This window comes from Microchirus variegatus, assembly GCF_963457635.1.
Source record: "Microchirus variegatus genome assembly, chromosome: 21".
Classification (NCBI taxonomy): Eukaryota; Metazoa; Chordata; class Actinopteri; order Pleuronectiformes; family Soleidae; genus Microchirus; species Microchirus variegatus.
In genome coordinates this window covers 7,944,230-7,957,249 of record NC_139822.1, presented here as the reverse complement: position 1 = coordinate 7,957,249, position 13,020 = coordinate 7,944,230, and the positions used below count along the sequence as shown (strand labels likewise).

The following is a 13,020-nucleotide window of genomic DNA, read 5'->3' as shown; positions in this document are numbered from 1 at the left end:
AGAAAGCAAATACTGATCTATCCACACTGCACCACAGAGCCACTTAAATGTACAGTATTTCATTTGATTTGGTATTGGAAGCATGTACAGTATGCTAGAACTGTATAATGGAAAAAGCAGCATATGTGATTGGTTCCCTTTTTTAGGAGATTCTTAAGTTGGCCAAAAACATGCTAATGGATAGTATTTAGAATTATTCCAATAAAACCTCCAAGATGTTAGACAGTGCTTCTTAAAAATGATCCCTGAAGTTGCAGTTAAAGTTCTCTACTTATCTGTCATTTGAAAATTGGCCCATGTGCTTGGCAGTGAGGGTGTGTATGTGCCATTTTATGTGCATTTGTGTGCTTTCTGGCAGGCAGGTGCTGCAGTGAAGGAGGGCACAGCTGTTGCTCGGCCATTCAACAGCTGTATGTCCGCTACTGTTGTGCACGCGCCGTAGCCCAGCTTCAGCCAGGACAGACTTGGTTCAGTGCCGTTTCCACAGGCCCCCACTGCTGCAAAGCTGCCTCGTGAGGCTTTAACAGTGGGAACCGAGTTGTTAATATCCTAAAGTGTTCCAGCACTTGAGCGTATTTCACACCGCTAATCCGTCTGCTACGGCTGTTGAACAGAGGATTACTGCACCTACAGGAATTATTTCATCACCACAACCTATTATTGCTTTTTTGAAGCAGCATCTTTTCAAAGTTAAATGAAATGCTTATTGTTACAATACATCATGCTACTTAGCCGTGTTGTTACAGAAATGGTCTCAAGTGACAACGCCAGCCGCTGCGTCAAAGCGTCACTGTGCATATAAGCCAGTATTCGTTGCAGAGAATGAGATCTATTAAATCACTGAAGAGGCCAGGCCTGCATTATGTATCCTGACTGTGTCATATCTAATCATAGAAAAAAAAGATAAATCCACATAATCATAAAGTGAAATATCAGTGTATATTCGTTTTTTCATGTGCATCACAGGGTTTTAATTAAAAGCTATTGGTTAATTATGTCACTATCCTCTGTTACCCTTGCCTCAATGTAGGATATTTAAAAAAAAAAAAATATATTCTCCTTTGATTGTACATGTCATCTGCTTATTCTTAAGAGTCTAAATAAAAGCCGCAAGGTCAAAGAACCACACAAGTGGAATCATCTGTTCTTCAAAAACCTGCACAAGATGACCTGTTTTATGTTTTGGTTTCATTTTGTGTTTTCATATTACAAATGCCAAACATAATTACAAAAGCAATGTTTTAGATAAACCACCATTTTATTACATTGAGAGCCTGTACTTTTTTTCTTTTGTTCAAATGAATCTCAGCATATTGCCCCTTAATTCGGTTAAACCCCTTTTAAGACTTAAGATGAAAAGCCATCAAAATAAGTATGTGGTTGAACCCGGTTTTTTGGGGTCGCCTTGTTCCTGCGTCTGGCTCCAGCACATGCAGAGCAGGGCCCTGCATGCAAGTGTGACAAAGACCTGCTGGATTAGCCAGTTCACTTTAGGTGATGTTTGACATAGCAACACTGGGAGCACAGATTAATGGGAGTTCAGGGACATGCATAGAGGTCACTGTGGTGTAACCATCTGCCCTGCCAGGGGAGAGCCTCCGCTCCTAACCAGGACACCTCAACCTACTCCTAATCTGCAAGGATGCACCATGACAGCTCCATGACAAGCAGCCCACCAACTAATGCCATTATTCTGTTACATATGTGTGCTCATTAGCATCATAGGCCTCTGGGACATATAACTATTGTAGTACGTGACAAGGGTACATTCATAGATCTGTGCTTCAACTGTGCGTCATAGCTCTTAAGGCTTTGCACATTTTTATTTTCGCCCTTTTTATTTACGCCCTTTAAATATTTTTCGAACATGCATCCAATCAGTGCAACATTCACGTCGGCCACGAAATTTACACGAGAGGGTGCATTGTAATTTTGCATCTCAATTATCTGCACTTTTGTCCCGTATATTCTCATTAAACAGAAATGGCACAATGTTGAGGTAAGATGGGACAAATATTTGTAGCATGGAGCCAGAACTACATTTGTAAACATTAGTATAGTGCTACAAGTGCTACTTGTGCCAAGGTCAAACAAACCTACGTACAATTCTTGAGTTGTTGTTGTCGATATTGAACTTTGAAATAAATATTGTCAAGTTAAAAACAGTATAAAACTAAATCCTGGATCCACATCGGTACCTTCCTTTAAACACTACAGATGGGTCACGAACACCCAAAACAAATGTGGGGCCAATTTCCAACTATTTTAGTGAAAATTAATGTGTATACGTTTTAAATAATAGGCTTTAAATTAATAATTAACCAAACATTTCTTGGAAATTATCTGTTTACCTATTCAAAAATAATATTAAGTGTCATAAATATGGCTTAAGTCTCTAATTTGTGCACACATTTGCTCTTTGGTCATGGTTGATATTTTGTTTTGGGTCACAATAGTTGGGTAGAGAGTATTTTGGGAAATACTGATTTAAAGGACCCATACTGATTTAGATGGATATTTATTTTTTTAGCAGTTTTTAAATAATCACACAATTAAACCACTAAACAGAAACTGATGTAAAAAACATAACACGTTTAGCAGAGATTGAGTCGAGGGACACGTCCTGCTAAACTGATGAAGCTTGGAAGGTGTTATACAGTTTCTAGTCATTATTAATATCATTTGTGACTTGACTTATTTTGAAATAAACATAAAGGGATTAAACATTGTGAAATATGCTCCAATTTTGAATACTATTAAAGATATATGATGTAAAATGTTTGCAACATTTATTGGTGAAATTGCATGTTGTAGCTGAATATCCCTCACCTCACCTTTTATTTTGAAGTGTGTTGAAAACCATAGCCGAGGGTAAGCATCAAATCTGTTATGTTTGTTTATGTTTGTCCATTGTGGGCTACTGTTAAAACATGACAGGTTATGTAGAACTGATTTGACTCCTAATATAAATATAACATGCTTATTCAGGGGTAAAAAACTAAAATTCATGCAATCTGTGGTTTCGCACCTTAACATTTTTGACAAATGAAAATGATTTCACCTAAATTTTATACATTGGACCTTATGGAACATAACAACACTAATATCAAATTATATTGTGTCATAGAACAAGAAGTATTTAATTGTACATGCTTAAAGTTGGTATTTATAATAAAGAAATTAGATACAAATGGAATCTGCACATTTTCAAACCTTTGAAAATCTGATCTGTTCATTGAAATCAAAAGCCATGTGCTCATGCTAAAGGCACAAATACCCATTTATCCCTGTTGGCCTCAACCATTAAACATTCACAGTGCAGGTGGGAAAAAAAATAATCAAACTCCTTGACTTTAATTAAGTGGTTGCGGCAATAAACTCCAAAAGCTGCCGCTCAGACTTACAATAGATCAAGATATTCTTTGAATGTCTGCTGTGACATGCTCAGGATAACTCTATTGTGTTAAGGTCAGGGCTGTAACTCGGCTGCTCCATCAAGTGGATGTTATTACTTTGAAGCCATTTCAAAGAAGATTTATTTCCATGTTTGTGGTTATTGTTCAGCTGCTTCACTGGTGGACAGATCCTTTGGCATTGTCTTGTAAAATACTCTGCAATTAATTTATCCCCCTCCATGATGTTGAGATGTCAAGGTACAGCAGCCCCAAAATCATGATGCTCCAGCCATCGCCCTACAACACTGATATTAATTTTTTAAATTCCGTTTGAATGGACCAGTTTTTTCTCAAAACAATTTAACCTTTGTTTTTATCAGTGCACAAACCCGAGTGTTATGATCCTGTTTGGCATATTCAGGCATGTTTTGGCGCTTTTCCATTATACAGTACAAGCACTAGTCTCAACTGTACTTTTTTTGTTTTTCCATTTGTGATAGTACCTTGTGCTGAAAGCCGGTGACCATGAACCGAATCACAATCCGCTCAGCCATATTTTATTTTAGTGACTGTGTCAGACAGTCTGCGCTTCAGTCATGCAGGAAGTTCACTAAATGTGAACAAATCTTTTTTTTAATTAACTGATTCTAATGATTCAGTTACACCGAAAAACAACAGCTTTGCCAGCCACTGTAGTTTGTGTGTTTGTGTTGTGTATAAAATGATGTCACGGCTCTTCCTTAGATAGCTTTTACCACACAAACACTGCTACTTTTACCATTAATAGCATGTGTGACATTATTTGTTTTACAGTAAATCAGTAGTACATACTGTATTACTTTTAACCGTAGACCTATGCTGTTAAGTGTGTGAAAAATGTTAAGCATTGTTCGCAAGTCCAGTGTTGGGTAAGTTACTTTAAAAAAGTAACTAGTTACAATGCGAGTAACTTCTCCCAGAAAGTAACTAAAGTAGTTACTGAGTAACAAATTTTAAAAGTAACTGTTGCGTTACTTTCAAGTAATTTTTGTCAAATATGTGTCAAATAATGTGGAGCCCATCTCCACCCCTCTTTGACGGAACTTGTGTGCGTGTTCAAATATTTCTGATAAATCTGAATACTATAATGAAATGGACACTCAATACAATACAAGCAGAAAATCCACAGTGCACACATCTAAACTATTTTAACGTTGCTGTGGGAAAGTGAGACGAGCATCCAATATAGTGATGGATTATTGTAGATATTATAATTACTATGCTAATGGAGTGGATTGATAAAAATAACACAATATATGTTTTGGAACTTTTGAACTTATTTATTGCACCTCAACAGACCACAACTAAGCAAAATGAAATGATGCTTGTTAAGCAATGTACCAAAAATAAATAATAAATAGATTTACTCTTTAGTGTAAATTAGAAAGAAAAAACAGACATACTGTACGTATGTTTTTACGTAATGTAAGTACTATCTTCATCTATCATCATCTTCCTCCCGCACACTAAAACCACTGAAGTGGTCTTCTTCAGTGTCGGACTTGAACAGCCTCAGAATGACTTCGTCAGACACGGTCTCTCTTTCGTTGTCGACTAAGCACCCGCCCGACTTCACCTCTGCGTTATTTATAACGCCGTTATTCCCATCACGGTTAGCGACTGTTGTTGCTAACAATACAGTATCTAACAATGGGCTAGCCTGAGACACATTTGCATCCATGATTTTTCCAACTTCTCAACTGGAACACAGTGAACTCAAATGTTCCATCATTTGGGGGGTAAAATGTTATCCATCTTAAGAGATTATTTAAATCTTTAGCTCATTGGGTTCACTTTAAACTCACTGATTAGTCTGCATTGTGCCTTTGGAGACTTTGTAGCTGAAAGCCCACTTATAGAAAGGTTATGCACATAACTAAATAGTCTTAACTCATTGCAATGACAAATATTGAAACTTGTAATCATTTTGAAACCCTTTACGTCTTTCACAAATCAATAATTATGGATTATATAACTCAAGGTGTCACACTTTTGTAAGACATAGTAGACATTAAGCTCCAGCTTTTCACCTCCAGTCTGGCTGCACTGACGAGATTGCAACTGTTATTCTTCCTCCTATACTGCTGAACAGGTCCCTGTGACTGCATTTGAAACCATTTCCATTAGTGTAAACGAAATAACAAAGGAAGTTTAACATACCCATACTCAGCCTGCATCAAGTGCAGAGTGTTTTTTTATCCTACTAAAAGCATTTATAAGTACTGCTCTGCTCATCCTTTGAGGTCATGGTGGGAGCCAATTCCAATTGACACTGAGGTTAAAGCCAGTGTACTCCATGGACAGGTCTTCAGCCTATGCCGTTTTGAATGAAATGCCAAGAATACCATTTTGGGCAACTTCTGAATCAACAAAAAAGGGAACCAATCGACATACTAACGTGTTTGTTGACATGTTTTCCTTCGCTCTGCAAACGTCATCCAGATCATTGGTCTGAAAGGTTTGAGGTCTATCCAATTACGTTTCGTGGCATTTTCATCTATGTCTGTTGGTCACGCCTCTTGAAAGTGGGAGGTGACTACACCCATTCCAGACTTATACTCAATTTCTCACACAATCTCCACACGTTTGGACTGCCTGAGGAAGCCAATTTGGAGGTGACCACGTGGTCTTGTAGTAAATTTGTATTTTGCAGTTTCTATTCCTTAATTTTGACCAAAAGAGAAAGGTGAAAATACCTGTCGTTGTCAGTTAACCCCAGGTGTTTCCATACAAGGCCTCTGACGGAAATCAATACATTGTACCAAGTTCTGGGTGACTTTTACTCAGTTGGAAGTTGCCATCAACTTGTGACTGATTACATGAGTCAGTCACTATACTACACATGATGAGCCATATCATTTTGCCAAGCTGAAACTAAGCTCTCCTTAAATATCGTGTTTATTGGAAAACAGGAATATGTTCCCAAAGACAATTTTGATGTGCTAAATTTTTTTAAAAGATACATTTTTTGTTTTTAGTAATTAAACATATATAATTGTTTTCTTTGTGGACAAGACGCTAACCATTAACTTTCTCTTTCTTCAGAGCCTCCGGTGCCTATAGCTCCACCCCAGCTGACCGCTGTTGGTGCCACCTATCTTTGGATCCAGTTGAACGCCAACTCCATCAATGGAGACGGCCCGATTGTTGACAGGGAGGTGGAGTACCGCACCGTGTCGGGCACCATGTACGACCTGCAGCCTGTAGACAAGACCACACACAAGATCGGCCATCTGGACCCAGACACGGAGTATGAGATCAGCGTTCTGCTGACCAGACCTCTGGAGGGAGGCACTGGAGCACCAGGACCCCCCCTGAGGGCCAGGACCAAATGTGCTGGTGAGACAAAAAACAATGACTTTAGAGCATCACTGGGATTTAAGTAAAGTGCTAAAAAATGTTTACAGTGTAACAGGGATACAACTTAAAACTAGAGTTGATGAACTTGTACTTGAAACCTCAGTGGCATTCATCCATTCATATTCAAATGTGAAATCTACTGTGAAGTTGACCTTACGCTTAAACACATTGAAATAATTTTTACCTGAGACATTACAAAGAATCAGCTGCAATCGAAAATGTATTTAGGCTTTTCTAGTCAAGTTTAATGACAGGATTATAGATGACCCTGCTTTTTGATGCAAATTAAATCATGAAGGACATGAACACAATATGTATATAGTATGTACATACTATAGTATCATACATCTAAAATGCAATACAAAGTACTTCACATATACACGCTTACACCTCAATATATACAATTAAGATATTATGGCCAGATTTACACATACACATACACAAAGGAGCTGAGAAAATGCACAATTCAATTGTATGTAATAAATAAGCCAAATTAAAATGAATTAAAAAAAATTAAATGTAAAAAAAAAATGAATATGAGAGAAAATATAATTATGCAAAATACACGTTTTATGTATTTCTATTTTTCTATCTAGATTTAATAATACTTTTTATATGTAAGGCACATTCATTGCACAAAGCAAGGTGCTATGCAGTGAGTGCGCAAGTTTTTTGTTCCCTTTCTTGATGTCGGCAGCATTTCACTTTCAATAAAAGATCAACTCATGCAAACTTTAACTTCCGCGACACAGACCAAGAATTGTCCAACGCTGGTTTTGGACCAGGATGAACAGAGATAATTTTCACATGACAAAATCTCCTCCGTTTGACATGCTCATGACAGCACTTGACAGGGTTTATATGCATAATGCAGGTGGAGATATATTAATTTATTTTTATTGATTTATTTTCTAAAAAAACCTGCAGAAAAGATTCTCGTTTTGAAATATTCCGCTACGTGTGGACTAGGAATAAGTAAGGTAGTAAGGTGACCAGAGAGGCAGTAGATACACGGATTTCAGAAATTGTATATTTCAGTACTTTATTGTAAACTTCAAAGATTTGCACCTGCACACAACATTACTAGATACACATATTTAGTAGTTTACACTTGACAATAGTGGTTTAGGGGTTTAGTTATATTTTAGTATATTATATTTTATATTTGGGGAGATACAATGTGGTGCCATTCAATGCTTTGCATGTACAAAAAAGGCAATCTGAGATGGCAGACTTCACCCCATTCACGCAACAAGCATCTGGCGGCCTCTGTTGGTCATATTGGCAATTGCAAGTGTGGAAGCACAAACAGACAAACACACAAAGCCACCAAAAACATTATTAGTATTATTATTATTTTTATAATAATAATAATAATAATAATAATAATAAGGATTTCTATTACAGCTGGAAAACAAGGTTCAGTGTTGGCACACATGGAACTACTCCACAATTACATCTGATAGCACAGAGAGCAAAAGTGCAACAATTTAATAAACAGATACAGCAATTTACAACATTCACATGAACGGTCAAAGCTGTTCAAGCAATTTATTCTTTCAACATTTCGAAAACATAATATTTTGCTTCTGTTGCCTAAGGCTGGTTGTGTTTGAGTTTGCACCAATCCTGATGTTCCTTTACATACAAAACATTAGAAGTTCAGCTTTTGCAAATCACCTCCCTGCATACAATAAATAGCCATCAGGGCTTCATTGTTAGTAATGCTCCACTGTGTTTTCTCTAATTCCTCATTTTATGTTAATGAAAAATAACTGCAGCTAATACGATTCCCACAAATGTCACTGCCAGTAGACTTCGGTAATTATTTTTCTATAGTGGACAAAGGCCTCTATGTCTTCATTGTTCTCACCTATATATCTTCATTAACTCTTCATATGAAATATGGAAACAAATGATCACTTTAAAAAATATATATATATATATATTATTCCACAGTGGAACAATTAGAGATGTGAATACAAGCCAATGTAAAAAGTTAAACTCTGGAACAACCATGTTTCACAATAATTGACATGATTTGTAGAAAGCTCAAAAAGCTGCCTAGCCACATGATACATATAACTATTTGTTTATTCGTCCTCATCCTCATTCTAATTTCTCTTAATCGACAACAACCCAGATTGATACCATGCGTGAAGCAGAATGGCACCTTAAATTTGGATCAGTATTGCTGTTTTAGTGTGGGCATTCAAACCCAAACATGTGCATAAACACTTTGAGAATGCCTGATGATTTAGTACAAATTACCCCCTTCTCACAACATTAACTAGCTAAATTCCCATGCTGTGCTGGGATGCTAACTTTGGGAGCAAAACAAACCTAGCCTCAGCAGTTTTTTCGCACTAATGCCGTTTGGTGTCCAGAGAAATGCTGATGAAAATGAGTTTTCTCTCCCCTCACTGGCCACAGTGTAACGCCATCCTTCTCACTGTGAAGGTCAGAGCGTATTCATTTTTAGTCTGGCTGATAGAAATGAATGGCCTTACCTGCACAGCCTTCCGAGCCAGGCACAGATTCTGCAGGGGGTCCTGCCCCTTGGCTGACCCTGCCGGTCACAGTCTTGGAGATTGATGGCCCCTGTTCCCGAAGTGTGTTTGAGGAAGCATCTCTTGATCTTGTCCGGCTCTCTGCAGGTCTTTCCCACTGACAGGCTGGGCCTCAGCAGAACTCCTAATTGAACGGTTAAGACTCACTGGGGCTGAGTGATACATCACTGTTGGTACAGACAGGCCCACAGACTCCCCTCTCCCCCCAATGCTGTCTGGAGGCGCTAATGAAAATCTGTGGCCACTTTAGAGCACTGCCTCTCACATAATTATTCATAGCCAGGCCTCGGTCACTTCGCAAACTGAGCAATGTTTCTGATGACAAAGGATGTTTTAATTCAATCTTCTGTAAAATAGGGAACATGTAATGCAAGGACGCCACCAATTCACTACAGACTCAGGAGGAAGAAAAGGGCAGCCTTGAAAGGGTTTCTCTCCCATGAAGCACTTTCATTACTTTCTGAGTGAACATCAAAAGAATGTCTTATCCAAGGCCCTGTGATTGCTTTTGGAAGGTTATTTTGTTGGGTTTCAGTGGCCACGGGATGATTCAAACAACATTGTTGCTGTTACATATCCTCTTGTATGTTCAGTGTTGAATTTCATTCAATTTGTTAACAATTTGTCATTTTGTTATTTTCCTACTGACCAGAAATGACTTACTAAACATGAGCCAAAAGAGAAAAGTGTACATTACCCTTGTTTGAGAAATTTGTGTCTGTGTGAAGTTGTTTACCACTTCAGAGTTTTCTGAAGGCAGATACTATATTATTAGGTGACGCCTTAGGTTCACAGCAGGGTGCTCTGCACTTCAGCAACACGGCTGAGAGTACATCTCATGCTGAGAAACAATTTTCAGCCCTGGGAAAGTGTATCGGAAAACTCTAAACAACTACTCGTCTAGTTCTCCGTGTTAAAGTATTGCTATACATTGTTTCCCTTTGTAGTGTAATCTGCTTTGGGTCACAAACATGAATGAAGGCTTAATATAATTCATTAATTAAGTTAATAATTATCCAGTAAATGTAAGCTTTCACATTATGGATTGTATTTCACAGAGATTCACTTCTCAGGTAACTGCAACTCGGACTAATTTGAGCTTGAGTACAAGTCTGGAAAGGGTGTAGTCGCCTCCCATTGCAAGAGATGTAGACAGAAACAAATGTAGACGCACAACCAATGATATGGATTACATGTGCAGTGTTGGAAAACGTGCTTGTTGTAGTTTTCTAGGAGTGATGGCTACCTGGTGATGGCGTCTAATGACTTTTGCCCCGGGGAGTCCCCAAGTCGCTTAAAATGTAAGCAACAGCTAATCGAAAGACGGCTGCTCTTCAGTGGCTGCCATGTGTATGCATAGAGAGAGATGTATACAAAAGCTGCTACACATTGCTTCTCTGTTGTCATCATGATAAGCCTGCCTCTAGGGTGCCAGGGGGGGGAAAAAAACCAAAACCATTTGTGTCTGGTTCTTGCCAGGACGTTTCTGCAGAACAAAACCAGCAATAAGAATGCATGTTATTGACAATGTGACATTCAAACTATTCAGATGATTTATCAAATGTGCACAGGATCAGCAAACAGATTCTTCAGATCTATACAGGTCTAATTCAGCCATTCTAAAATCTCTGTGTTGGACTGATATTGGACACAAAAAAGTGTTCACATTTACAGCCCGGGAATCTTCATTTCTTGTTGGCACAAACAAGATATCATATCTTTTTTTTTTTATGATATTTAAATAAATAGAAATTGTTATTGTATAACAGGGAGACTCTCCAGTGTCCAGGTGTTGGCATTGTCCAGTGAGGGTGTGATTGACCTTTGGAACAGGAAGAACAGCTGGTGTGTACATTGACTGCCTACTTAACACTAAAAGACAGAAATAGAACAGAAAGTGTGATCATGCTAATCCACCAGTTTACATTATTTCCCACCACACTGCAGGAAGCCGATATATTTTGCTTTGCTAATTCTTGTCCAACCTAAGCCTTACATTAACAGAGGAAAAATGATCATCTGTTAGCTGGTTCTTTGCTTTTTTCCCTACCCTAAGATTGACCTGATCATTCTCTCTTGGTCAAAAAGGAAATTGTTTGCTTGGCTTGATGTGTCTAATTAATGCTATTGTTGCCTTGAGACATGAATGGAACTTCACCTCTTCACCCCTTCAGAGATAAGAGTGGGTGCCATCTGTCACCCATAATAGCTGGCAGTCATGTGACATATAGAGTTCCTACATTGCCTGTGAGGAGGAAAATGAAAAGCCTTGGTTTGAAGCCCATTGAATTTGTGTTCCATTGTCAGTTAGAGAAAACAGGGTAGATTGAGTTTGTGGTGTGCAGGAAGGTTATAGAAGGACCACAATACGTCTTTTTTTTTATCATAGGCAGTTGCAAGTAGAATGGCAAATTGCGTTCTATGATACTGGCTCCGCAATAGGCAATGTATTCTTCTCAAGGACGCACTTAAACAAAACTGTTGTTGGAAAAGGAATAGATGAAAAGAGATTCATTCTTTTTTTTCATTATTATTATTTTTTCCCTCGTCTCCATTGCCTCATCTATTTATTAATGAGACACAAAGGATTTGAGACTCTCAGGACAGATCATTCCCAGTCACATCCACAGGAAGTGAGTTGTGTCTTCATCTCCTCATAAATGGTCTCTGAGGTAGCTTGCTTCAACTCTTAAGTCTCAAATAGTGGCAGTTTAGTCCGGCTTGGCAAGATCCGTTTTTGCTGCCGTTTTTGAATTTGAACTGAAATGCCTTTCAAGGTCTTTAAATGTTTCTATTCTCTGTGTTAAATTATTCATGTGCTATCTGCTGTTTTTGTCACAGATTTTCTCCATCCTTTTGCTGAATTATAGATGTCCCATTCCCCTCGCTATAGGCATCCAATCAGTGTTGGGTTTTTTTTACTCTAAAGGCCGGTGCAGGTTCAGTTTACTTGTCCAATCAATGCACCATTCACAACGGCTGCGTAATTTTGTCGTGTGAAACTGTAACTTTTTTTTTTCCGGATCGTGGACGATTTTCCCATGCTTCCTTTTCCGATTAAATCAAAGCTAACCAATCAGAACAAGTGTTGTCAATGTACGTATATCAGCAGCACGTGTGAAGCCAAGAGTCAATTTTTTCGTTATTCCTTCCTTGTCCTCACAATTTGATATGATTTAACTGCATCTATGCAAATAAGGCGTACGGAGACGACCGTTCAGTCCTTCCTTCTTATTCCAGAAGGTGCAGGATTCACTCAAACATTTTACAACTTATTCTGGCGTGTGGGTTCGCTGGCTAACACACGAAAGCTAACGGAGAAGCTAAAAAAACACGAGGCAACACACTTCCGGGGGCCTTTCTTACTCGAAGGTAATACAAAAAAAACAACAAATGATGCAACAAATGACAATGCCATGCGGGAACGTCTGGGGAGTGTTACATTTGAAGAATGGCCACGGTAACCTCCCACTGCTCCTGTGGAGATTGTGTCCCCGTCGGTAAATGGAAGCTTGTGATCTTCCCGTTTATACACCTTAACCACAGGCATTTTTCAAAGGAAACTGCACATACAAAACAAAGCTAGGAGAAATAAGTGTTTGTGTGTGTTTGATAAGTAGAGGATGAAGGGGCTCATTCCAACTGTCACTCTGACC

At 38.4% G+C, this 13,020-nt stretch overlaps 1 protein-coding gene across 1 annotated transcript in view; it reads left to right on the top strand.

Annotated features, from left to right (window-relative positions):
* Positions 1-13,020, top strand: part of LOC310942137 (receptor-type tyrosine-protein phosphatase mu) — a gene marked incomplete at both ends in the record, with an annotated part of 191,606 nt that overhangs the window by 79,187 nt on the left and 99,399 nt on the right. The window contains 1 exon segment of the mRNA XM_083907444.1: positions 6,480-6,773. Within this exon segment, the coding sequence (XP_083763570.1) occupies positions 6,480-6,773 (294 nt within the window).